The sequence below is a fragment of the Plectropomus leopardus genome, chromosome 19 (genome assembly GCF_008729295.1).
Source record: "Plectropomus leopardus isolate mb chromosome 19, YSFRI_Pleo_2.0, whole genome shotgun sequence".
In the NCBI taxonomy this organism is placed as follows: domain Eukaryota; kingdom Metazoa; phylum Chordata; class Actinopteri; order Perciformes; family Serranidae; genus Plectropomus; species Plectropomus leopardus.
Genome location: NC_056481.1, coordinates 10064094 through 10088559, shown reverse-complemented (window position 1 = coordinate 10088559; position 24466 = coordinate 10064094). Strand labels below are relative to the sequence as shown.

At 37.7% G+C, this 24466-nt stretch overlaps 2 protein-coding genes across 2 annotated transcripts in view; one reads left to right on the top strand and one right to left on the bottom strand.

The window, feature by feature from the left end:
* LOC121958834 (poly(ADP-ribose) glycohydrolase-like) overlaps positions 1 to 9928 on the bottom strand; it is a 28095-nt gene extending 18167 nt beyond the window's left edge. Inside the window, 8 exon segments of the mRNA XM_042507973.1 lie at positions 1412 to 1504; positions 6435 to 6509; positions 6783 to 6869; positions 7632 to 7754; positions 8347 to 9033; positions 9035 to 9093; positions 9164 to 9243; positions 9343 to 9928. Coding sequence (XP_042363907.1) covers positions 1412 to 1504; positions 6435 to 6509; positions 6783 to 6869; positions 7632 to 7754; positions 8347 to 9033; positions 9035 to 9093; positions 9164 to 9243; positions 9343 to 9458 — 1320 coding nt within the window. The 5' untranslated portion in view covers positions 9459 to 9928.
* Positions 9929 to 11095: 1167 nt separating this feature from the next.
* On the top strand, positions 11096 to 23312 carry zgc:174164 (uncharacterized protein LOC570656 homolog). Its single transcript, XM_042507975.1, has 22 exons — positions 11096 to 11251; positions 12124 to 12224; positions 13007 to 13083; positions 13187 to 13265; positions 13351 to 13427; positions 14431 to 14623; positions 14739 to 14801; positions 15789 to 15860; positions 15972 to 16141; positions 16275 to 16365; positions 17539 to 17669; positions 18378 to 18549; positions 19080 to 19169; positions 19802 to 20003; positions 20148 to 20256; positions 20741 to 20921; positions 21090 to 21176; positions 21258 to 21363; positions 22247 to 22382; positions 22500 to 22599; positions 22754 to 22791; positions 22911 to 23312. The coding sequence occupies exons 1-22, from the start codon at positions 11185 to 11187 to the stop codon at positions 23032 to 23034; spliced, it is 2466 nt and encodes an 821-aa protein (XP_042363909.1). The 5' UTR covers positions 11096 to 11184; the 3' UTR covers positions 23035 to 23312.
* The last annotated feature ends 1154 nt before the right edge of the window (positions 23313 to 24466 follow it).

Below are 24466 nucleotides of genomic sequence, written 5' to 3'. Positions count from 1 at the left end.
GCTTTTTTTTTTTTTTATTACAAACAAACAAGAAAAATGACTGTTGGGCTACAAGTTACATTGCCAAAATGTTTGAAGGTGACCAATTTAAAAATAACAGCAATAATGCAGGATATTATGAACTGAGTTCAATTTGCATAATGTTTGACAGGTTTTCACATTATAGTAGGTCAGCAATGTTAAAGCACGTTTATTATATGTTCATAAGCTCTAATTTAATTGTTTGTGATTATCATTCCTCCAAATTAATCACATTTTTGAGGGGCTTAAAAAAAACCTGAAACCGCACATGCATTAGCACTTAAATTTGTGATATTTGGGTCTTCTGCTCAGCTGTGACAAAATGGCTCAATAGCGCACCCTACTCATTTTTTAAACACAATAGGTCCCACAGTACATTTCACCTAAATTTGGAGGCATGTAACATCCCAAGAAATACAAAAAAATTTATTGGATTCATATTCTAACCCCAAAAGAAAATCAGCCGTTTCAAATTTATTTTTCTTTTTTTTTTTAGTTTCCAGACATTGCACTTTAGGGAACTACTCAGAGATTTCACCAGGCCGACTTTAAATACGGGGGGTTCAATCAATAGATCTTGTCGATGCTAAACTAGAAAGCTTTTGAGTTTTCGTTGAACATCAAGGCCATAGCGAGGCACTGAATTTTTACGTATTTTTTACTGTATATGGTCAAATAGGCCCCTAATATTTTCAATAGGAATCCTTCCTAACCTGGTACAAAAATGAATATACATAATTTCCAGCAGCTGTACAGCTCACAGGACAAATGTCTAAATCAGGCACATAGTTGCCAGTGGTCACTAAAATCCATGGCCATGTTGACCAGTCACTGAAACAGACCACAGTTTTTTAACAGGATCATTAGAATCTTGTTTTTTTTTTTTTTTGGCCAAGCTTCTCAGTTTTTATTAGAAAAGAACTAATTACAAAAATTATCATAGGTAACAGTAATTAACTATTACCCTGCATCACACAACACAACTTTCTGGGCAACATGTGCAGAGTAATGTTCATTTTGACGGCCCACAACAGCGAGTCTGTTTCACTCATCACGACATGCTATTTTAGTACAAACCTGTTTGCTTGCGTTAATGTTTTTACTTTAGTGTTAAATGGTTTCTTCGCCAAATGAATACACAAAAAAACCCTTTGTGGTTGCAAACACAAATTGCTCTTCATCATCCACACACCAAAGAACAAGAAGACTGAGAGGACTATAAAAGACAGGTCAAACGACCGTCAATAGCTTCGTGCCTTGACCTCACCATTTTTACTACCTTCTCACAAGATTATTTGTCATGTCGTGACCTTTAGGATCAAACTGCTGCAGTGATCTACCATGTCGCAGACCAGTGAGTCGGTGTCTGTTGGTTAGTAATGGTTGTTACCTTGGTACAGAGCTCAGATGCTCTCAGGGCTAATTGCACCATGTCTGGCAGTAGGGAGTCAAACAGATGTTCGGCAGCATCAGGCTCCAGGACCTTGGAGAGAGCGAGAGAGAGATCTGTTTATGTTTGTTGTTTTGCCACAAAACTCAGCTGCCACATTATTAGCTGTTTGGGTTGATTAGGGCAGATAGAGGACATACCAAATTACCAGCTTTTAATACCAAAATGTTGAGGGTTATTGTACAATTTCATGGGAAAACAAACATAAAGTGTACAATGTGACTTACAAGGATATACTGGCAGAAATGGAATATAATAACTGTGTTTTCTTTAGTGTACAATCACCTGAAAATAAGAATGGTCACATTTTCGTTACATTGGAATGTGTGTGCACTACCATGTTCCTACAGTAGCCCAAAATGCACAAAGCAAACACAGGCTCTGGATGGGGCTATTTGTGTTTTTGCACCCATCACCACACTGATTTGCAAAATGAAACAGCTTTATTGAGGTTTTATTTTACAAGTTTAAAAAACTGGGTGAACTTTGTGAATGTCTGGATCTGAAGTTATCAGAGAGATAAAGTGGAGCAGACATAAGCAGGTACTGGTCAAGCTCTGATGAGGAGAACTGCATCTGATAACTAAAAATGTGTAACCTGAGACAGCTTTATTCAGGTATGTTATACCCGTATAAGAAGCTTGGTCTGTTTGTTTTGGAGAGGAAGAAACCCCTGCGGATAATTCTGCTGTCAGTAAAAACCTCCTGAACAATGAACACTGAAGTAATAACCAGAACCGAAATAAGTTAAATGCCACTAAAAGCTCCTAAATCTTACACACTGCTCCTTTAATGAATTGTAAGCAACACCGATTAACAAATTGCAATTCCCTCTTTGTAAAAAATAGTAAAATTTCACTAACTGACCTACAACACTGTGTTTGCAGATGTTAAACTGCTAGAGGGAAATGAAAACTTGAATAATTGACTATTAGCTCATATTGGACATTTAAAATGGCTTCATATCATTGAAATAAATCTAAGTTTAGCTGGACAGTTCGTCTTCAATAATATAGACAGAAACAAATATTAAAGTAACAATACTGCTTAAATGCACTAATGTATCTTGGACAATATTTACTGCCCGTATTTACACAGATATTGGCTACAAAATGTCAGAATGATCAATCACAAAGCAATTTCATCAAGGTTGCATCGGCCATGCCAGCTGATTAAACAGTCTTCCTGGAAGAGATGCAAATGACCAGACGTTTGAAATAGAAAGGACAGTGTGTTCCAGGACAAGGAGCCTTGACTGGTGATTTAGCAAAGGACATTTATATTATGGCAAAGGAAGCCTGACTAAACACTGTCATAAGTAATGACCTGGTTGACATCATAAACTGCTCCTATGGGCGTAATAAATGAAGCCAGCTGACAGGGCGAGACGGTGGATATAGCTGAGGTAGTATAAGCCAAGCTCTTTAAATCAGCACAAGACAGTGCATCAAATCAAGTGAACTAACACTGTGTATGACTTGATACAGGTCTGTACATCACGCCAAACTGACAAAGTAATCAAGCAAGATGTGGGGGTGTGGGCAGCAACAGACCAGAGCTCCCATACAGATTTAACACAACTCACTGACGCTCTTGTTCCTATTCCCAACAGGTCTGAGCTATAAAGCAATCTGCTTGACTGCGTCTGTGGACGTGTGACCGTGTAAAAATAAAAGACTTGTGTGCTCATAACCGTAAATACAACACTGGTTGGGCTGAAGAGAGAGAAATTGACCAAACCAATGCTGTCCGTCAACAGCTTTTCAGTTATTCATAAGATGTGCGTGCCGAGATGAATATTCAATGAGGGGTGCCTGGCCCGTCACTCTATGCCATTCATGTCTACGTTCCTCTGACACTCAAAATAAGTCTGCCCCACTGTCTCCACTCTGGCATCTCCAGAGAAAAAGTAACAAAGTGAAAACATCACATTGCATTGTCATTCCCCATTTTGCCCTTTGTATTGCACTAGAAATAATATATGAGATCCTCTCTGATTGTTTTTTTTTTAAATCAAACATATTCAACACCAACACTGTAATTTCTGGAGCATATGAACTGCTTTAAATCAGTTTTTTATACAGATACTGTACATGAAGCCTCATATCCTCCACCCCTTCCGCATATTCGACTATTAAAACAGATGTATTGCTCAGTCGAGCTGTGAATAAATTTGTGAGTTAGAGAAGTATAAACAGTCTTTGTTAAGAGTAATTGAGCGTATCAACTTTTTGCAATAATATAAAGCATAAATAAAACAAAAGTATTAAATGTGAGCTACAATGACAGTATGTGAAATACTATAGTTTGCAATGTGTGTAATATTTATTCATTGTGCAAAATAAGAAAAAAGCATGCTGGCCATTTCCGATAGTACATTTTGAAACTGATCTCAGCCAATACCAGTGACGTGCCCATATAATCTTGAATTCCTAAAAATGTCAGTCAGAGAATTGAATAAGCAAAGACAGTAAGTGTGTGTGCGGGTCTTCAGTGTGGCCCAGGACACATTAGTGTCCACACCGCTGAAAGAATGTGGTAATTTCCAGCTCAGTCCACTTCTTAATGTGGTGTAAGCGATAAAATCTCACAAACATTTGAGAACTAATTTGGAACATTCACAGCTGCACTTAGAGCTGTCCACTAATGATCCAATCACCCAGGACATCAGGCCTTAATATCAGGTGTAAACAGGACCTCACATGAAACACTACAGTGACTTTTAACATTTTGATAATTTTACAGTCAAACATGTAAGTTTTCCAGTATTCACTCAGCAGTGATTTTGACATACTATCAAATGGTTTAATGTGATCAGCTACAATTTATGTGGCATCTGACTTTAAATCCACGTCTATTTTAATATACATACTCGTTTTGGACAGTGCACTCTGACAAAATCAAGTGTTGCCATCCCAGTAGACTTAGCACATTTCAAATCCAACCACAACAACACAACTGGGCCGATGGCTAAAGCCTCTCAACATGCTCAGAAGTCCCCATTCGGACATGATTTATGACATACATACAGCACACAATTGATTCAACAGTATGTGGCTGGAGCAACGCACTCTCTGCAATGTAATGTCAGCCATTTTCATTTTTGACAAGGTACTAAACATGACCTTTTGGCAAAAGATTAAATTGTTTCTCAAGAGTCCCACTTTGCCTCCGAAGGGCTGCAACATTCTCCTGTGGGAAATCCATTACAGTTCTAGTACAAGATGACAGAAACACATTTGACACACTGGCATTCATGAAAACATGTTACATGTACTTCTTCCCTCAAAACATGTAGCTGTTGTATCCTGTGATACCATGCAGCAGAGTGGATGACTGCTCCCTTACTGCAAGGACGACAAAGCCTATTATTCGCCTTGTCCTAGAGGCTCAGGATTTTTTTAATATCAAATTCTCATGTCACAACACAGCCCATCTCTCCAAATGGACGATTCCCATCCCCTTCATGAGCCAGACAGTAGTACAGCCCTCCCTGATTTTCTATGACGCAGAGCGCATCAAAAGACAAAAGATGATGGATGGCCTCCAAACAAGGCTGGAGAAGATGCTGACAACTCTGAGCAACAACCAATAAACTAACTGTGATCTGGCCATCACGATGCAAGTCAGGCCTATTTCATCCTTGGCCTGTGAAGAAAATGAGTTAGCTGGGACCATAAAAAATAAAATAAAGATCACATAAACACCTTTAAAATAAGGCCTTATAATCTCAGCCTCAGAAATCAAACAATCAGATGTCCAGACAGCACAAAAGGATAAACTATGTACTAATCAATAGCATTCTATTGACTGTAAGCAACTTTTGTGACTTACTTTATGTAATGTTGCAAAACCATAAAGTGTGCATACACACACAAATACACAATGCTTGAGAAAGCCTTAGAACATACACCTTTTGACAAAACCTACAAAATTTTATTCCCGCGCTTTTGACTATAGAAGTATTTTTTTTTAATCTAAATCACTCTATACGGCTTGTTATACTGTATGTACTGTATGCATCCATGAATGGGTTTTCAAGTAGTAGAAAAACAAACACAAGAAATAGGTCTGCATAGTAAGTCTGTCGATTCATATTGATTCACAATGCCACTTAAATACTGTTTATACCAAGCTAAATCTAATCTTGTGTCAAATGAGACATCCGTATCGCTGCGTCTTCCACAAACTGACGATATTATCCTCACTAACTGATGTGACATCTGCACTTTCTTTGACCCTGAGCTCTGTGAGAGGGACTAATTCTGGTTTACGATACCTTCTGTTGGGCAATTAGTAATCATTATTGGACAGTTGGTGTTTCATTAATCAAAAGTTTTAACATCTTCAACATGTGTGTCCAGCTGTGTTAGAGGTCGACCAATATTGTTTTTTCAGGGCCGATGCCAATTATTAATAGTTAATAAGACCTATAACCGATATTTGGCACCAATATGCATTTACAATAAAGATGAAAATCTCTCTGACAATATATAAAATTTGGAATAAGACTAACCCCAACACAAAACTGTTTAAATGTCTTAAGCAAATGTTTAATCAAAACTGAAACTTTCAACATCAAATACAGACAGTACCCTTTTTTTATAAAGTCCAATGGAAATTTAAATTAAAAAATGAATATATGACAATAGCTCCCTGATGTTTGACAAAGGGAAAGTTCCTCCCATGCTGACACTTTCTTGGCACTTTTTAATTAATTAATTTTATCACTGCTCATCAAAATAAAATGCCAATACAGATGATCTGGAAAATGCAGCCAAAAAATTGGTCAGGCCGATAATCTGACGACCCCTAATCTGTGTCTACATGTCTGTATGTATTAACTCATCACTCTTCCATAAAATAAATTGTGAGAACAAAGAAACTTCCTTCACTTCGTCCTCTGGGTTCAGGGATATTTATAAACACTTAAGTAATCATAACAGATATTTATATCATTTACCTTAGTGCAGTACAAACATAGTGCAGTGAAGTCCCATTTCTTGGCCTGGGAGGAATTGTACTTCAATATTGCATTCTGTAACAAAAAATAAATTAATATTTAAAATCAAGAAACAGAATTAATCTGAAATTTTTATTTTAAGTCAGAATTACTTTATAGGTATTAAAGCAACAAACAAAATGTCCAAAGATCTAAATTCTGAGATGGGCGCCTCTCAGTTTCTGGTCTTATGGCACCATCTTATGGCAAAGTCTGGTAACAACAACTACAGTACACTGACAGTGGCCCTCGTTCTATAAAGTTAAATACATTAGATTTACATATAAAATACAGAGATGTGAAACTTGCCTTCAACTCAAATGGACTTGTAAATTCCTTGTTTAAAGCTTCCTTGATCAGCTCCCACCGACTTCTATTCTGCAGTTCTAGTGTTTCCTGTGGAAGCACACATTTTGTTACATTTTTGCAGAGTAAATTCAGTTCGGCTTTTAACATAACTATATTAACATAATAATTGTTAACATATTAACAAATAATAACAATGCTGTGTTATTGTGCCTGATTCTTGCAGGGTTTAATGCAGTGATTTTTTTTGTTGTTTTTTTGATAGGGAAAGGGAAAAGCAAGAGAGAGAGAGGGAATGACATGTAGCAAAGGACCTGGGCCAGACTCGAACCTGGGCCGCTACAGTGAGGACTTGATGTTTCCTGTTCTACCCAGTGAAATACCAGGGTGCTACTACATAAATTTATATGATAAATATCAAGTATTGTGCCTCAACTTTTCCGTACAGTAATTAGCAACTTATTCTGTTTCATTCATGCACAGGCAGATTTCAAACATGAAAAGGGAACGTGAACAGCTGCTCTGAAAAACTATGGCTCCAGCCTGTATGAATAGGAATCACAACTTGAGGGAACTCTTGACAGTCTTACCTAAAATGATATTTCAATAAACAAGTTTAATTACGTAATCCTCATTGGTAGCAATAAGATTGAATATGCCTTCTTCAGTCCGGCATATAACGTGATAGCACTGTTTAGATGATCCATATTAAACCTGTGGTGTAAAATCTGCACAATTAAACGCAGTCTTGTGCATATTTTAAAGTGCCATTTATGTCATTTTAACATGTCCATTACTACAATTGTTTTTTTGACTGTTTATTGACAGGCCTATAAACGCTTGGACCATTACCTCATCCTGTACAGGAAACAGGTTACTATTGGAACAGGGCATCTTGACATGGACATCATCCCAGGTGTCCTTAAACTTAGTAGGATATGGAACAGGAACTTTACCACTCTGAAGAAGGTCTGTCTGTCAGTGGGAGTGAATGAAAACAAATGTTTTTTTATTTTTTTTAAAGCAGAAATATCCCCCCTTTACCACCACCTCAACCCCACAGTACCCCCCCTACTTATAAAGGCAAATAAATAAAATGATAAAATAGCACACATAACTATCAAGTAGAATAAGACTTAAGAGGTAATTAGATTAAAAATAAACAACAAGTAAACAAAGAAAATAATAATTTGAAGAAGAAAAAAAAAGGAAAGAAAGAGGAATCAGCTGGCAATACACAAGATCAACCATGTCAACCTGCCCCCTGAGATAGTAGAATTTCTCATTTGAGCCAAGGACAGAGAATTTAATCGTTTCCAATTTCAAAAATGACTTTAAATCGTGCAGCCAGGACATGTTTGAAGAGGGTGGCGTTCTTACAATTTAGTCACAAAACCCTCATAAACAATATGTTCTTATTCTACAAACTATTGCTGTTATAGGCTGACTCAAAACCCCGCAAAAACACTGGAATGACCAATCAAAACAGCTTTTTCTATGATATAACCACCTGACGGTCTGTAAATAGTTAAAACAAAAAGAAAAGAAAAGACAGAATCTCACTAACCCTTATCATCACAGTGTGCTGTCCAGGAATATCCTTCAGCGGAGGAAGCGGTGCGCCACATTCAGGCATTCTCTTCAGCTCACCAATTGGCGTCCCCAGCCATTTGACATCAGGCTTGACAGCAGCAGAGGTATTTCCCTTGTCTCCATCCTGTTTGTCTGGAGACTTATCTGACTTGCCCCGTCTCACAGGTAAATCTGGTGATGAGATCCCTGAAAAGAAGTCTGTTATTTTGGCATTTTGTTTGACAGAACCCTTTGCTGAGCATGTCTCCATTTCCTCTTTCTCTAATCCATCATAATTTTGGGCAGGTGCCTGTCTTAGCTCACTCCTTGCAGGATCCTTGGAGGCTGGTGACACAGGAGTGTCCTCATCGAGGTTTGGTGGTGTCAAAGGTTGCGTTTCTTCATCTGAGTCAGATACAGTATGCTTTTCAGCTTTTTGGCAGTCTAGAACCTGAGCTGAAGTGCTTTGAAAGCTACCATCATCCGCGATCTCTACATCCTCTTGGGTTTGGCACACTTCAGCTGTACTTTTTTGGGGCTTAACCAACCATCGTCCAAGAGTATTTCTGATCTTCTGTTGCGATCTGGGGCCGATTCTTTGATGGAAACGTTTTGTCTTAACACCTCGCAAATGATCTGCTCCAGTCTTTGGCTGCATATCCATCTTCGTGTCGGTGTTGTTTTTGCCTCCTTTTGTGATCTACTGTTGCATTATCTCTGCTCTGAATACATAAAGATGAGACTGAAGAATAGAAAAAAAAATTAAAAGAGGGAAATACAAATAAATACTAAATATTAGTTAAGCAAACTACCTTGGGGAGAAGATGAAGGGGCACTGATTTCAATCCTGAGTCTCTTTGCTACAGATTCAAAGTCTGTCAGCGCAGTCATCCTAAACAAGTAGCAACACATTAGACATGTCAACATATTTTGAGACAGGTGCGTCTTTGGCGGCTAAATAAAGATGAAAAAACACTGGATGTACACTCACAATACAACTTGAGCTGATACCAGGATTGAAGTGTTATTTGGTTTCGTCCAAACTTGTTTCTTGGGCAGTCCTTTTTTCAGTAGGTGAGCAAATCTTAAAATATGGTATGCAGCCATACATGACGCTATCAAACTTTTTCAAGCAAGTACATGTCGGTGCATTTACGTTATTGTTTCAGTCAGTGGTTAGGAACATAACGTTTACTTACTTCTCCGTGTTGCCGACTAACTAATGAGCGTTAGCGAAGCACCGATAGTGAAAGAAGACGTTGTTTCGTAAGTTAATATATTTCAGACTTTTGCCGTCGGTCTTTATAAGTTTCTGTACAACAAAAAGGTGACAGACAATCCAAAAAACACTGTGGACAAACCATTAGCTAGCTTACATGCTAACTAGCTTTGGACTTCAACGGCTTGTTCAAATAACCGAAAAACAATTTAGAAAAGCGTCAGGCACTAGAGCACGTATAGCATAAACTCCAAGCTTTCGGTTAAAATTAGTTGAAGCGTACGCCACAGGAACATTTGTCGGTTTTAGTAAATCTCAAAATGCACAATGGTACTTAAAAGTGTCCCTGAACCCTGCAATAACAGTGCAGCTGTTCAACGCTAGAAGACTTCCGCGCGCCAGTTACGTAGCATCTGCTGAAATATCGCGAGATTTTCACAAGCAACCTCTCGATGGTTTATAATGGCAAAGCCTATTAAAATACTGTATATTGATGTATTAATACCAACAATTTCCCCCCAAATATGAACAATAAATGCACTTTTTTTAATTGTGAAGGAGAAACTATTGAGCATGTTTTTGTAGACTGTTTTTATGTCACCTCTTTTTGGTTTGATTTTCAAATGGTACTTTTAAAAAAAAAAAAAAAAAAAAAAAAGTCACAGTAACAAAATAAGACACATTACTCTTTTTTTAAAATCCCAGCTTTTCAGCTGATGAAAATTGTGTAATTAATCTGATTATTATTTAAGCAAAAACTATATACATAACATATTTTGGCTAAAAAAAATGTTTTTAAAAATCGTCGAAATTGTCAAAAACCATTAGATAGTTTAGACATTTCGATTTAAGTCCATCTCTACAGCAGACCATGGAGGTTTATATTTTTTTTTTCAATTATCATGTATAGTATATTTATATTATTATATTATTTATTTATCCTTTTATTTATAATGCAATTGATTTCATATATATTATGGTTTATATTTCATAAAATAATACATATTATATTTTATAATATTATTATTTAGATGTTGTTATTATTATTATTATTATTATATTTTATTATTATTATTATTATTTATTATTATTATTATTGAAAGTTTGAGGAACAAAAAGACTTGCTGTTTTGCTATAGAAAGTTAGTGAACTTTTATTTTGGAAATATCAAATGTATACGTGTTGAAAGTTTGAGGAACAAAAAGACTTGCTGTTTTGCTATAGAAAGTTAGTTATTTTTGAAACTCTAATTCAGGCACCATCAAAACAAAGTACGATTTTGTAGATTAACAGTGTCTTCTTTTTATAACAACGCAGGTGAACGGTGGAATTTCAGGGGTAAAAAAACCCTAAAAACTCACCCACCTGAGACAGTTGACTATAAAGCAGGTATGGTGTAACCGTCAGTTAACTGAGAAACCCTGTCACAAATATTTAAAGCCATGTAACTCCTCCTTTGTTTATTTTCTCAAGCCGTGGCACCTGTCGTTAGCCACACCCACCAAGACCCACCTGACCAGCAGAAGGAAGCAAAGGAACAAGCCTTGTATTCATTAATAGCCGGGCTTAATATTACCGTGACTCTAATGTGGAAATAATCTTTAAAAAAGGATCATGGTTTGGAAATACATCTTATTCGCCGTTTTATTCGCGTGTTACGTTTGTGGGATTGACAACAAAGGTGAGGCACAGCTGACACGTTGTGGATTATTTAAATGGAGCAGATGAGAAGCCTGTTTTTGGTCTTTTGTGCACCCAGGTAACGATGGTTGGACGTTTTGGAGAGTTTTTTTTTCCCATCCAGCCTGCTTGTGGTTATAAAAGTTGAATTGTGTTTAACTGTGTATGCTCCATAGTGTTTTAGTTTTAAAGGCACACAAGGGATTTTAGAGAACAGTAACTCCTAAAAAAGAGGCGTCAATATGTCAAAATTAATTTGTATTTTTGATGTGGTTAATCGGTTGAGAGTGCGCCGTGGCCTTACAGTGATCTATGTGTGATTAAAGTGGGTTTTACAGTGTCATAGGCCTACTGCAATAATCTGTGGTTTTACAATAGAGGGAATCAAAAAATATATATTTTCTAATGTTGTATTCTTGTAGTTTGAAGTTATGTAGATGAAATCAGATACTAAAGTTTCACTTGATTTAAATTTATTTTTAATTGTTTTTTTGGGTTTTTTTTGTTTGTTTTTTGTTTTTGTTTTTTTTTTTGCTGTGTCATACACTAATCTTCTACAAGTGTATCTACAGTGTATGGAAGCAAAAAGTGTCTTAAGTCTTGTGGTCAGTGTCTGTAAAGATAAACATGCATTAGATACTGAAGTGTTACATAATTTAATTCATTTTCATAGATTTTTTGCTGTTTCATACACTGCATTTGATTGGTCAGAGGGTGACAGGTGGATGGGCACCAGGGTCTAAATAAAAATATTTGCCTCAGGACCGTCTAACATTTATGAGTGCTTTGTATCCTGGGAGAAAATAATATTTGTTAACCACAGAATACCTTCTTAATATTTACACTTTCTCTGTGTATTCACATTTCTTTCAGACATTTCCAATGGACATACATTTAAACTCTCCAAGTACTCCATTGTAAATCCTCAGCGGATTCACAGATGGACACGGAGCATCAACAGTCCACCAAAAGAGGTAACTAACGACCCTGATCAAACCTTTTTAATGATATTTTAAAATGACAACCAGGGATGTCTCGATCAGGTTTTGGTTTTTTTTGCCTCAGATCCAAGTCATTTTCTATTGAGTACCTGCCAAAAGTAATTAAAATCAATCCAGCATAAAGGCTTGTCAGTTTAATAGGTCTGCAATGCAATAAAAGAAAAAAATATCTACATCCAAACAGTTCCTAGGTTTTTTTTTATTTTTGTTACAAAATAACAAGGTAAACAAGCTAAAATGTCTTAGGAAATAGGTCTCAATTCCACTCTTTTTTAACAAAATAATAAAGTAAACCAACTAAAATGTGTCTTTAAAAATAGTAAATAATTGTAAAAAAAAAGTACAGACCACTATGATTTAGTAATATAATCATAATTCCACTTATAGCTTAACTTAAACATTCCCAATCACAACAAATAAAATTTGGTCACAATTCAGCCTATTTGGGCAGTATAGTAAAACTAGTTAACTAAAAATGAACAACAAAAAATTCAATTCTATTTAAAGCGGTGTAGCAGCTTAAGTTGAACATTAAAAAAACTAGAATAAAAAAACACCTGAATATCTACTACTGCTCTCCGTTTACAACACTTGTGTGAAAGCAGACGTGAACACAGGATCGGGCATGACGTGAGCTTAAAACAGCATTTCCCGATCAATTAATAAATATATTGATTGGGCCGATACTCATCCTACCTATTGGGACATCCCTAATGACGACATTATGAATTCTTTCTTGTGTTTGCCCATTTCAGAAAGATGGAGATGAGACGATATCATATGCACTTTACATAAACAACAGAACGCACATCCTTCATCTAAGAAAGAACAGGTATGCACTGAGTTAGGATGTAATTAAGTGTTACTTAAGTAACTGTAAATTCGTCTTAATGCTTCAGATTAAACGTCTTATGAATTTTCTCTCTTCTTATCAGAGAATTTTTACACCCAAACTTTGTTCAGTATTCATATGGCGCCAACGGTAACCACGTGACGTCATATCCAAAACTGCACGTAAGTCGACACTTGCTCATCTTTGGTTTATTAGCCTTGTTTGAACTTCAACCCTTGAACCTGTTCTCACTCTTTTCGCCTCCAGGTGCACTGCTATTACCACGGAGAGGTGGAGGGATATGAGGATTCACTAGTCGCTCTCAGCACATGCTCCGGCCTCAGGTCTGGATCTCTTGCTCTCTTTTTTTTTTTTTTTCTACTTCCTTATTTGAGGGCTTTATGGAGCTGGAGCTGGGCTCTGATTCAACGTTGACATTCTTTCAGTGGGAACGTTAATGATCATGTGATCGGATTACGTTAGAACTTGATCCACAGCAAAAGAGGCCCTTTTTAAACGTTTTGAACATCAAAAAGTTGAACCATATCCCACTTATTATGAGGAAATACATTTGGTTTATGGATTCAAATGGTCTTATCTGCCGAACTTAATCTAATAAATATTTGTTCTTTAGTAATTCGTCGACTATTAAATTAATTATCAATTAATCAGTTTGAGTTTTTTGTTTTTGTTTTATAACATGGCAATAAATGTGCAGATTTACGTTTCATACAAAGAAAAGAGGAATGTTGAGAGAAACATTTGAGTTGTACACATGACGGAGATTTGAGAAAACAAAAAAAGAGGAAAATTAAATGAAAACAAAGACCAGAAAGAAAACAAAAATAATTAACTAAAGAATCCACACACAAAAGAATCCAAGCACAACAACATCCACACGCCCCACTCTGACACATTCACAGTCAAAAGTACACATACACTTATAAACTTTAACAAGACCAGCCTTTCAGGGTCTGTAAATCCATAAAATATGACAGAAAAGGTTGCCATTTGTGGACTTGGGTATTTCTTTGAGAATAAAAGTCAAAACCCACATATTACAGCTAATAAAATGCAAATATTCTGTGATTTCTCTACTCCTCTATGTCAGTGAACTGTTTGTTTTTGGTTGGCTGGCTTTGGGAAACACTGACTGACATTTTTCACTTTTTTTTCTGACATTTTATAGACCAAACAACTAATTGTTTAATCAACAATATGATCGTCAGATTAATGGATTATTAAAGTAATAACTTGCAGCCTTATGTGAGAGTTTGCAGTTCCAAACCCAGGCTTTAGCACACACTTAAAGCATTTATCTAATGGCTTTGAACTACTTTTCTGTAGGGGTGTGATCTTTTTTGGAAATGAGACGTTTGGGCTTGAGCCTGTGCCACAGTCTTCCACCAACGAGCACCTTCTGTACCTCCTGAAGGACACTCAGTCGGAGCCCGTCACGTGTGGGGTCGTCAATGAGGCTTCGTCAACGCAAAGCCACGAACCCTTTGAGCCTGGCAAATCGCTGACGTCACTGCTGCGGGTGAGGATGTGTTCACTGAAACTCATATTTGTGGTGTGAACAGGTTTTGGCACTGAAAGTGGCTGAGGGAGTAAATGGCTGCTTGTCCTTCTCTTATTGTTTGTTGTTTAAACAGAGAAAGCGCAATTTACCTCAAACCAGTTATGTGGAGCTGGCACTTGTGGTGGATCATCTCAGGGTGAGTGTGCATGTCTGGCTATGAATTCAGTGGTTTGTGAGAATGAACCTGCTGCAACAGGATGGCTTTTTATAGACTAAATTAGGACTTGGTGATTTAGAGAAAATCAAATATCACAAGACTTTTGACCAAATATCTCCATACTTATTTATAATATTGTAGGGATGACTATTGGTGCCTTCACAAAATAATTACACAGTGAGATTCTTGATATATAATCCTCAGTAATGTAGACAATGATTGAGGGGTAAAGCCTAATAATAGAACAGCTTGAACAGTCTGGTAAGTTTAGAAAATTACTGCACTTTACTATAACGCGGCCATTAAAACCAGGAAAAAACAGACTTTAAGTGTTTCCCACAGAATTAAGAGCACATAACCGCTTTTACACTGTCTATTCAAGGCAGTAATATCACACTGTTTTACACTGTCAAATGGTAAGCCAGCAGGACGTGGCCATGTGTGGCGAGGTGTTATGTTTTGATTACGTATTATGTTGGCGACCACACTGCAGGAGATTTTAAAAGCAGCTGTTAGCAATTAGCAGCTAATTCACAGAGGAAGAACAGCGGCCGTAAATGTTTGCAAATTGGGAAAAACAGTGAGATCCAAGACGAGATCAGCTGCCGGATAACAGGGATCGTAAATGACTGTGATTGACTTGTTATGCCTTTGATATTGTTTAAAAAGCGCTGCCGATGCAAATGTGTCACACTAGCAGCCGGCGCTGCTGTGTTACATGTCACACCCGTCACAGATCTGTTGAGCGCAGAATACTGGGATGCAGTGTATGATCACACACTGTGTATTATCACACACTGTGTATCATCACACACTGTGTATCATCACACAATGAAGCCATATGATGCAGCTGAAGGCATAAAGAAAGGACTCCAAATGTTGCAATATGCTGTGTATGTTTCCAAAATTAACCAATCTATCATAACTGTTAGGAAATCATCTTTAATAATAAATTTGTATCCACAGTTTAATCATAACAAACAAAATGAGACTGCGGTACGAGAGGAAATGGTGGACCTGGCAAATCTACTGGATGGGGTGAGATTTTCACGTTAGTGTAAAAGAAATATGCTCAAGTCTCATTAATTCAAACACTGCTTTTGTTTTAGTGCTTTTAATCTTCTGCTTTTGTTTTCTGTTGCATTCTAGTATTACAAGCAGCTGAATATCCGTGTGGTGCTGGTGGGCCTGATTGTTTTTAAGGATGAGAATCCCTTCAGCGTGGAGGGCGGTGCAGGAGAGGTGCTGGGAAGGTTTGTCAAGTGGAGGAAGAATACTCTGATTCCAAAGTTAAGGAATGACCTGGCTCAACTCATTGTGTAAGAGACAATCTTTGTCTATTTTTTCCTTTTACTGATACGATATTTGATTACACTGATGGCCACATAGTCTGAATCATTCTGATTGTAGACTCAAGTTTGTGATTCATCTCTGGGTCCACTTGTTTCTCAGTGGCCGTTCCAAGCCATATGATGGAGGTGTACTGGGAATGGCCTTCGTGGGCACGGTCTGCTCCCAAGCGACCGCAGGAGGAATCAATGTGGTTAGTTTCACTCGCTTTTAACTTCTAACACCAGCTGACACCTCTGTGCTTTGGCAGCATGAGCTTTTGTTCAGAAACTGATACTGTCTGCATTATTCATGGCAGGTGCTATATTTGCAGCTCATTCTCGTAAGCTCCAAGTAGCCCAGGAGTCAAACCGACTCAACTTGAACACTGTCTTACGCAGCACCATGACAAGGCAACATGGTTTGGGTTATTGAATTCCTTAGATTCTTTTGCGTTTTGATGCCTTAAGGTGTTTTAATTCCCTTTAAAGTCACACTGGAAGGAATAATGACAGGGTTCCCGCAATCATTGAAAACGTGGAAAAGACGTGGAATTACACGATCTTGTTTTCCAGAAAAGGAATGGAATGGAATTAGTAAAAACCTTTAAGGAAAAGTCACTGAGTAATGTTGTGTATAAGTAAATTACTTATTACAGTAGTCGTCAACGGATAACATTCAGCGCAACAGAGTGCCCCAGGGATGATGTTTTTCTGAAGGCCAACCCCGAGCTAACGTCTCCCTGGTTACCTCGTCAGAAAGCCTATGGGATTTTTTCATTAGATTTTCAAATTATTGCAGAAAATAAGCTTTGTGGTGGTAATAAAACGTTTATAATACTTACACAATTTGTTCAGCAAGATCATCTTAAAAATGAACACTTTCAGGCCTAATTGCAAACACCGGAAGTAAAAAGCTATTGTTAGGCTAAAACAAACTACACAACGGTCACATTGCCACTACTGTGGGGCTGTAAGGTGCAGTGTTCGGCATGGTTCGGCATGATGACGTTCTGCAGTCTCATTTAGCCACTTGTTAGGAACTATCTTTTTTAAGACACATAAAAAAGCTTCAAAATTTGAGTGTTTACAGATGTATTATTTGTGTCCATCCATATTTGCTAGCTGTACTTGTGATATGTTTGAATAATGGTGGGCAAGGGGGGCAAGAAAAATAATAGGAGCTCTACTGCTCTGTTTCTGTCAACAAAGATACTTATAACAGAAGATACCTCATTACAAGCTGCGCCAATGATACCAAAGTGTATTCACTCCTGGTGTAGATGAACACACCACATACACACATATATATATATATATATATATATATACATAAAAATTACCCATAGACAATGTTAGCACTGAGTGTAATGGGTTTGTTTTCACAGTACAGCGACGACAACCTGCGTGCTCTCTCCTCTGTGGTGGCCCATGAGATGGGCCACAATCTGGGCATGAATCACGACGATACCCGCTGCACCTGCGATGGAAAAAGTTGCATCATGGCAGCCTCTGCGGGGTAACACATTTTTTTCCACAAAATACTTATCCCATCGATGTCAAATCAATAAAGCAGTAGTTAAAATCCTATGGTACATAGATACAGTATATAATATTTTAAGTGTCTTTTACAACAGCCATACACAGACTTACACAGGCTTTGTTTCTTGTCTGAAATAAAACATTTTCTTCGTTATGTGAAACTAGCAGACAGCAGGGTTTTTTTTAAAGTTTTCAATTAAGTTGGTTCATGTACTTATTGTAATCACCCTTGGATTTGACAGGATTTAACTTGTCATGCACAATATGCTTCTGAATAACACAGCCATAATGTATTGAAAACTACAATGCATATGCACACAGTCCATTTGTCAAAGAATTATAAGAATCAAAATTTGATCTAAATGTTTGCTTTTTTCTTTGAGGTGTTAACAATGTAGCTTCATGTAATTTATGCACACTTTGTGCTGATATTGCTACAAAGCTTTTGATGTTCATGAAAGATTATTTTTTACCATCTTTTGTGACTTTGGTGGCTCCCTACTTAATATAATTCTATATTTGTTTGTTTTTTTTATTGGCTCCCAAAATACTGAGTTACATACAAAAAAATGCAAAAAAAATGCAAAAAATACATGTCCTCTGCTCTACTGTCAGAAAATTTTTAGTAGAGTGTGGCCTGCCCATAGAGATGTTTCCATTAATGGTTTATCCTGCCACCCTGTAGTGGTTCTACCACTTTTAGCCGCTGCAGTGGACAAGACTTTGAGACGATGGTCATTCGCGGGGGAGGCATGTGTCTGAAAAACCAGCCGTCCCCGTCAGATGTGGTTGGAATCGCTGAATGTGGCAATGGCCGGCTGGACAAAGGAGAGCAGTGTGACTGTGGCAAACCAGAGGTAGAGCACTGCCAGCCAGATAAAATCACATGCATACAGGACATTATAGCTTATTGTATTTGAAGTATTTTTTGGATACATGATTTTACTGTAATGTTACTTATTTTAATGTTCACAGTTATTTGATGTTTTGTGTGCATTTTTGTTGGAATTTTTAGATCTGACAACCAATAAACACAAACATATACCAGACACCTACACAGACAGAAAATGATACAGGCATTGAGTAATAGAGACTATGTTTGCAATTTACTTTCAGTGTGGAAATGTGCAGTCCATGAAGCTGAAAAATCTGTGATACAATGCAAAGCAGTATTATGAATGCAAAAATAGATGTAAAAATGAATGATGTGTTATGTTAGAGGAGTGAGGTGTTATGTTTTGTAAATCAAGATAATCTTTTTGGTGTGACAGAAATGTATTTTGCTATCAGCCTTACAGGCCAGAGTGCACACGTCATGTTACAGTACTTTTTCTGTCTTTTTAACATAGTTTTAAGCATCGTTTTTCTCTGTTTCTGTTTCATACAGGAATGTGACAATAACTGCTGTGATGCTGCCACCTGCAGATTTACACGTGGGGCTGCCTGTGCTCAGGGGGACTGCTGCGAAAACTGTCAGGTCAGCATTATTTCTGAACATATAAGGACATATAAGGAGTTATGTTGCTTATGACTGCACTGAATAGAGTTAGGGTTGTACCCAATTCACAATTATCAGTTGAATCAGATTTGGCAGCTTAATACGAATACTTGACGATTCGTTTTGTTTTTCTATATGAAGTTTTACAGTTTGAACGGAGCTAGTGAACAAACTAACGGCACCAGCAACAGATCACATGTGCAACAACATTTTTTTGCCAACACTAGGTATAAAACAAAGGCCAGAGACTGTGTCTCATTAAGTGCAGTGAGCTGTAAATTCACTCTATCAAAACAGAAGAGAGAAGATAATGTTATCTCAGAGCCTTACAGTGCAGAGTCTGTCTTCTTCTGTGCCGCTGCATCACATCCGCTGCAGCCTCTATCAAGAGCGCTCACTCAGCAGCAAAGTCTGGGAACCAAAACGTCCCAAGAAGCACACTGACTAGCAAAAACCCCCAACTGCTCAACTTGAAGCAATATCAGTCAATGGAGGAGTCTATGGAACGGGGAATCTCTAAATAGAACCAAGAAATTGTATTTAGGAAAATAATATTTGCACCTGTAAAAACGGTCTTCTTCACTGTTGTATGTGATGTGTTTGTGTTATAGCTCAAAGTTTCTGGAGCACCGTGCAGAAAGTCTGTCAACACCTGTGATCTTTCTGAATACTGTGATGGAAAGAATGCTTTCTGCCCAGAGGACTTCTACGTCATGGACGGCCTGCCCTGTAAAGACAGACAAGTTTCTGCGTACTGTTATGAAGGCCGATGCCAGACATATGATTACCAGTGCAGACATCTGTTTGCACCAGGTACATTCAGTAATGCTCGATACAAAGACTTGCAGCCAAATCTGTGTTAAAAGCTAACTGGAGGAAGTTGTTACCTTGCAAGATATTATGTAATTCACTTTTACTTGTCATTAATATTTTGGATATTATGTCTCTCATGGGCAGATCCAGCAAGAAAGGCAGCGGATATTTGTTTTGAGAATGCAAATACAAGGGGAAACGAATTTGGAAACTGTGGAGCACAGGGCAAAGGCTATATCAAATGCACTGTAGCGTAAGTAGTCTGTTTTTTAATTGCTGAATGATGATATAATGTTTGTAAGTCTTGGAACAATGAAGAAAAGATCACAACAGCACTCCAAGTGGAATTTTTAATTTTGCCACACGGACCTTTCGGTGGTAAAATTAAACACTCAAATGGAGTGCTTTCCTGATATTCTCTTAATTGAAAATAAATTGAAGACATACTAGATTTAGATAAGGTACAGCTATTCCTATGATCATCTGGCCAGAAATCATAACATTCTTCCTCTTAGGAGAATTGGGCTTGGCAAGTCCATATAATATATCTTAATATCCAAGATCCTCTGATTAGTTGAGGTGATAAGTTTTGGTTTTATCACAGTTGTAGAAAGCTTTCCAATTGAATATACATGGTCATGATGTGACTTTATTTTGTCAGTTAAAGGATAGATTAGCATTTTAACATTTAACTCAGCTGTGGGAACTGATTACGCTCTCTTGAACTTGCACTGCAGAAATTCCATGTGTGGAAAGTTGCAGTGTGTTGACGTTGACCTCAACAACCCCCCTACTGGTGCCCAAGTCAGTGTTGAAGAAGTTCAAGGGTCAAAGTGTATCAATGCACATTTCAACCTTGGTTCAGATGTACAGGATCCCGGCTACGTGAATGCGGGCAGCCCTTGTGAGAAAGGAAAGGTAAGCAGCCAAACTATCTTTAGAAGTGTACATGCCAAAGGGAAGGAATGTAACCTACTAATCTGATTGTACTTGTTATAGAACAGAAACGTTATTGTGAAAGTGGAAATAATGATGCCCAGTTATTCATTTTTATTACATTAGTAAGTTGTACATCTTCTCTCTCAGGTCTGCTTGGACTTTCAGTGTGTGAACGCCTCTTTTCTGCTGCCCAACTTGGACTGTGATGCACAGAACACCTGCAGCAACCGAGGGGTGAGTCAGCATTTTCTTTACTCTTTCAACTTCATTACCAGCAAATAACGACAAGTCTGACTTTGCTGTTGTTTTCTTCAGGTATGTAATGACCAAGGGCATTGCCACTGTAAAGACGGCTGGGCACCACCCAGATGTGACAAGGCAGGGCGAGGTGGCAGCATAGACAGCGGTCCTGCTCAGATAGGTGGGTTTAAATCGATTTTATCAAAATACTTTTCAAGATAAAGTGCACAAAAAGTCAAAGGCGCTCTACCAGAGTTTCCTACACATTTTGCAACAATATCAGCACGTGCTGCCCCATTGAGATTCTTTTGGAGCTGTGTTTCTCTCCCTCTCTCTTTCTTTTGGGGCTGAACGCACTCTGGGCACAGATGGAGCAACAGAGCGTTGAGCACAGTAAAAGAGAAACTTAACCATTAATTCAGATATAGTGTTGCAGGGTTTCCCACACATTCATCTGTTTTTAGCAGGCCGCCATGATCAAAGCATCTGCCGCCACAAATAGATTCTTGTTTTGGTGCTAGTACATTTATTAGGCACACTACTGGAATATATATCCTGTTCGGTTATGAATTGCATCACACTCTTGGAGCACAGAGTGTAGTCTGGGCACAGACCAAGCAGTAGAACATCAGGCACAGTGAAAAGGAAACTTGACTGTTCGTGGAGCTACATGTAAAAGTAATTCACTTTCACTTGCATTCACTTGATCTGATCTAGAAACCAGAATCAATGTGTTCATTAACTTTTATCGCCTTCTCAGGTTGTGATGCCTTTCATGGTGAAGTAGAACCACATATATTTTAGCTGCTATACCACTTTACATATGATAAATAAAAGTTTTCTTTTCTGCACCTTGTCTCCACTAATTATGTGATTACATATGTGATGTTTGTCATGATGTCTTGTGTTTACAAAAAAGGAAAAATGACTACAAAAACAGCAGATCACTGATGTTTTGTAATGATGTAGGTAATTTTCTGGGAATACATGTTGACTTTTTAGTGCAACTAACAATTAAATGTTCTGAAGTATTTCTCAATCACATATGTCCTTTTCTACCTCAGATTACTCCCTAAGGAACGGCCTGTTGATCTTCTTCCTGTTGGTGGTTCCAGTTCTGGTCCTTCTCATTCTGGTACTGCTCTTTGTCTTCAGGAGAGACTCACTGGACCCGTGCCTGAAAGGAGCCAGCCGCCTCAAGTAAACATTACCTCACATCAGTAATATACTGATAGACATTTTAAAGGCTGTAGTTGCAATGTTTGATGAAAAGATGGTGATGAAAATGTGATTCTCACAAGTTTTCTGCTTTCGCAGGCCACGTAATGCTCGAAATGGAAATACAAATGGACAGCCGAGCAGCAATGTTCAGACAAGTGCCGCAACCCAGCCTCCAGCACAGCCTCCCTCACATGGGGTAAATATTTGTTGTTTTTCTAAATGATTCATCGCTGCAGGTGATGTAGTGTGATGTTGATTTTGCAGTAAGAAAACAGCAGCGTTTTTTTCAATCAGTAGATTTTTTTTTCTCTGCATGACAGATTTTAAGTTGTTTTTTCCTTTAATTACAGTCTGGATATCCACCAGCAACCTCAGTTCCAGTTGCCGGGTAGGAACCTTTTTTTTGTCTTAATCTCATTCGGTCATTATGTCCTCACAGTCATTCATTTTCAAAGCATATGCTAACCTGTAAAACCAGTTTAACCAAATGTGCACTCCACCTGTCAGTTTCAGGTATGGAGAACTGGATTATTGGAATTCAGAGGAAAAAGCTGCTCCAGCACAACCAGCAGCTCCTCAGCAGGGCCCTGGAGTCCCCAAACCAATCCCACCTAAGCAGCTACCCAGCTGATTCTCTTTTTATACAAAGTGTTTTCATTTGTATCGTGAATGAATGGAGATTACTACAGCTCAATACAGTATAAAGGGACAATTCTAAAACACTGTGATAACAATAGAGTCATTGAACTTGTTGCCAGCACCTTTTTTGAGGTGGACTGTAGTAACCTGGTGGTGGTGGATGAGGCTGGTGTAAATATTGGAATATGTGTGTTTTATTAGATTCCTGTCATACTCATTGTACATTCATGCACATATGATTTTTTAAAAATATATGGATTTTTTTGTATTTTCTGTCACTATGTATAAAATAATTTTTAAGTTTTTGATTTCATGAATGTTGATTGAAATAAAGACATGAATCAAGCAATGGGTTTCAAGCTTTTTTTTTAATTGTAAGAATGTGGAAGCATGAAAATGTTTCTTTGCCAGTGAGTTGATCAAAATGTTAGGGAAATAGCCCTGGAGTGAAATTCACTCTCCATGCTGCTCCCTCATCTACATGTATTGACAGATAAGACACTCCTAGCTGTGTCACTGTTCTCCCCGAATAGAAAAGGAATGACTTAAACCACCATTTATACTCTTCCCATGTAAAGGTCATCTGTAGCCTGCAGGGCAGGGATGTTCAACTCGCCTTGCACAGGGGCCACTTTTGCAACATGACAACAAACCAGGGGCCAGTTGATAAAAAATAATAATTATCAGTATGTATAAAAATGAATTGCCTAATTACCTGTTTTCAAGTTTTTTGCATTTGGTTCTCATATTTGCTGAAAAAAAAAACTAGATCTGATAGTCCTTAAATCAGTTGTTCTAAACCCCTTTGACCTGTGACCCCTAAAATTAACCAATGTCTAACTATGACCCCTCAATACAGTTTTAGTTTGGAGTGAATTGTGAGCAATTTATAGTGATTTTTCCTCTGAGAGTGAAAATATGCTGTGACAGTGCACATTTTTTATGTAAAAGATATATCTACTGACTCCTGCAGTTTTCTTTGGAATATCTGAGGGGTTCCTATACCCAGGCTGGGAACCACAGCCTTCCCCCTTTTGTTACATGTTCCACAATTTAGGGGGGAAAAGAAACATGTTTGATTGTCTGAGGACTGCCACTTTCATATAACCCAGGTTATATGAAAGTGGTAGACCTTGTCCGTTGGTCTGCAAACATTTATTTAGTTCACAGGGCCTTAGCTGCAGTCTAGTACATAATTATTTATTTATTTACTTACTTGCCAATTATTCATTTTATTTATTTACACAGTTTGAAGCTGCAGGGACAATGCACATAAACAGAATTGTTTGTAAGTGTGCCAGTTTAGCTCTCTTGACAGAATTAAACATGCAGTCCCTGGGCATGTGTGATGACATCAACAAAAGTCACATGAGATACATTTAAACAGAAACAGCAGAACATATAACTGAAAACATTTCTTAAAA

Excerpts from the sequence above, each read along its gene's own strand:
- zgc:174164 (XM_042507975.1), top strand. The coding sequence starts at position 11,185 with ATGGTTTGGAAATACATCTTATTCGCCGTTTTATTCGCGTGTTACGTT. Across the intron at positions 21,177-21,257 it reads ACACCTGCAGCAACCGAGGG|GTATGTAATGACCAAGGGCA; the intron begins GTGAGTCAGCAT and ends TGTTTTCTTCAG. Across the intron at positions 22,792-22,910 it reads ACCTCAGTTCCAGTTGCCGG|TTTCAGGTATGGAGAACTGG; the intron begins GTAGGAACCTTT and ends TCCACCTGTCAG.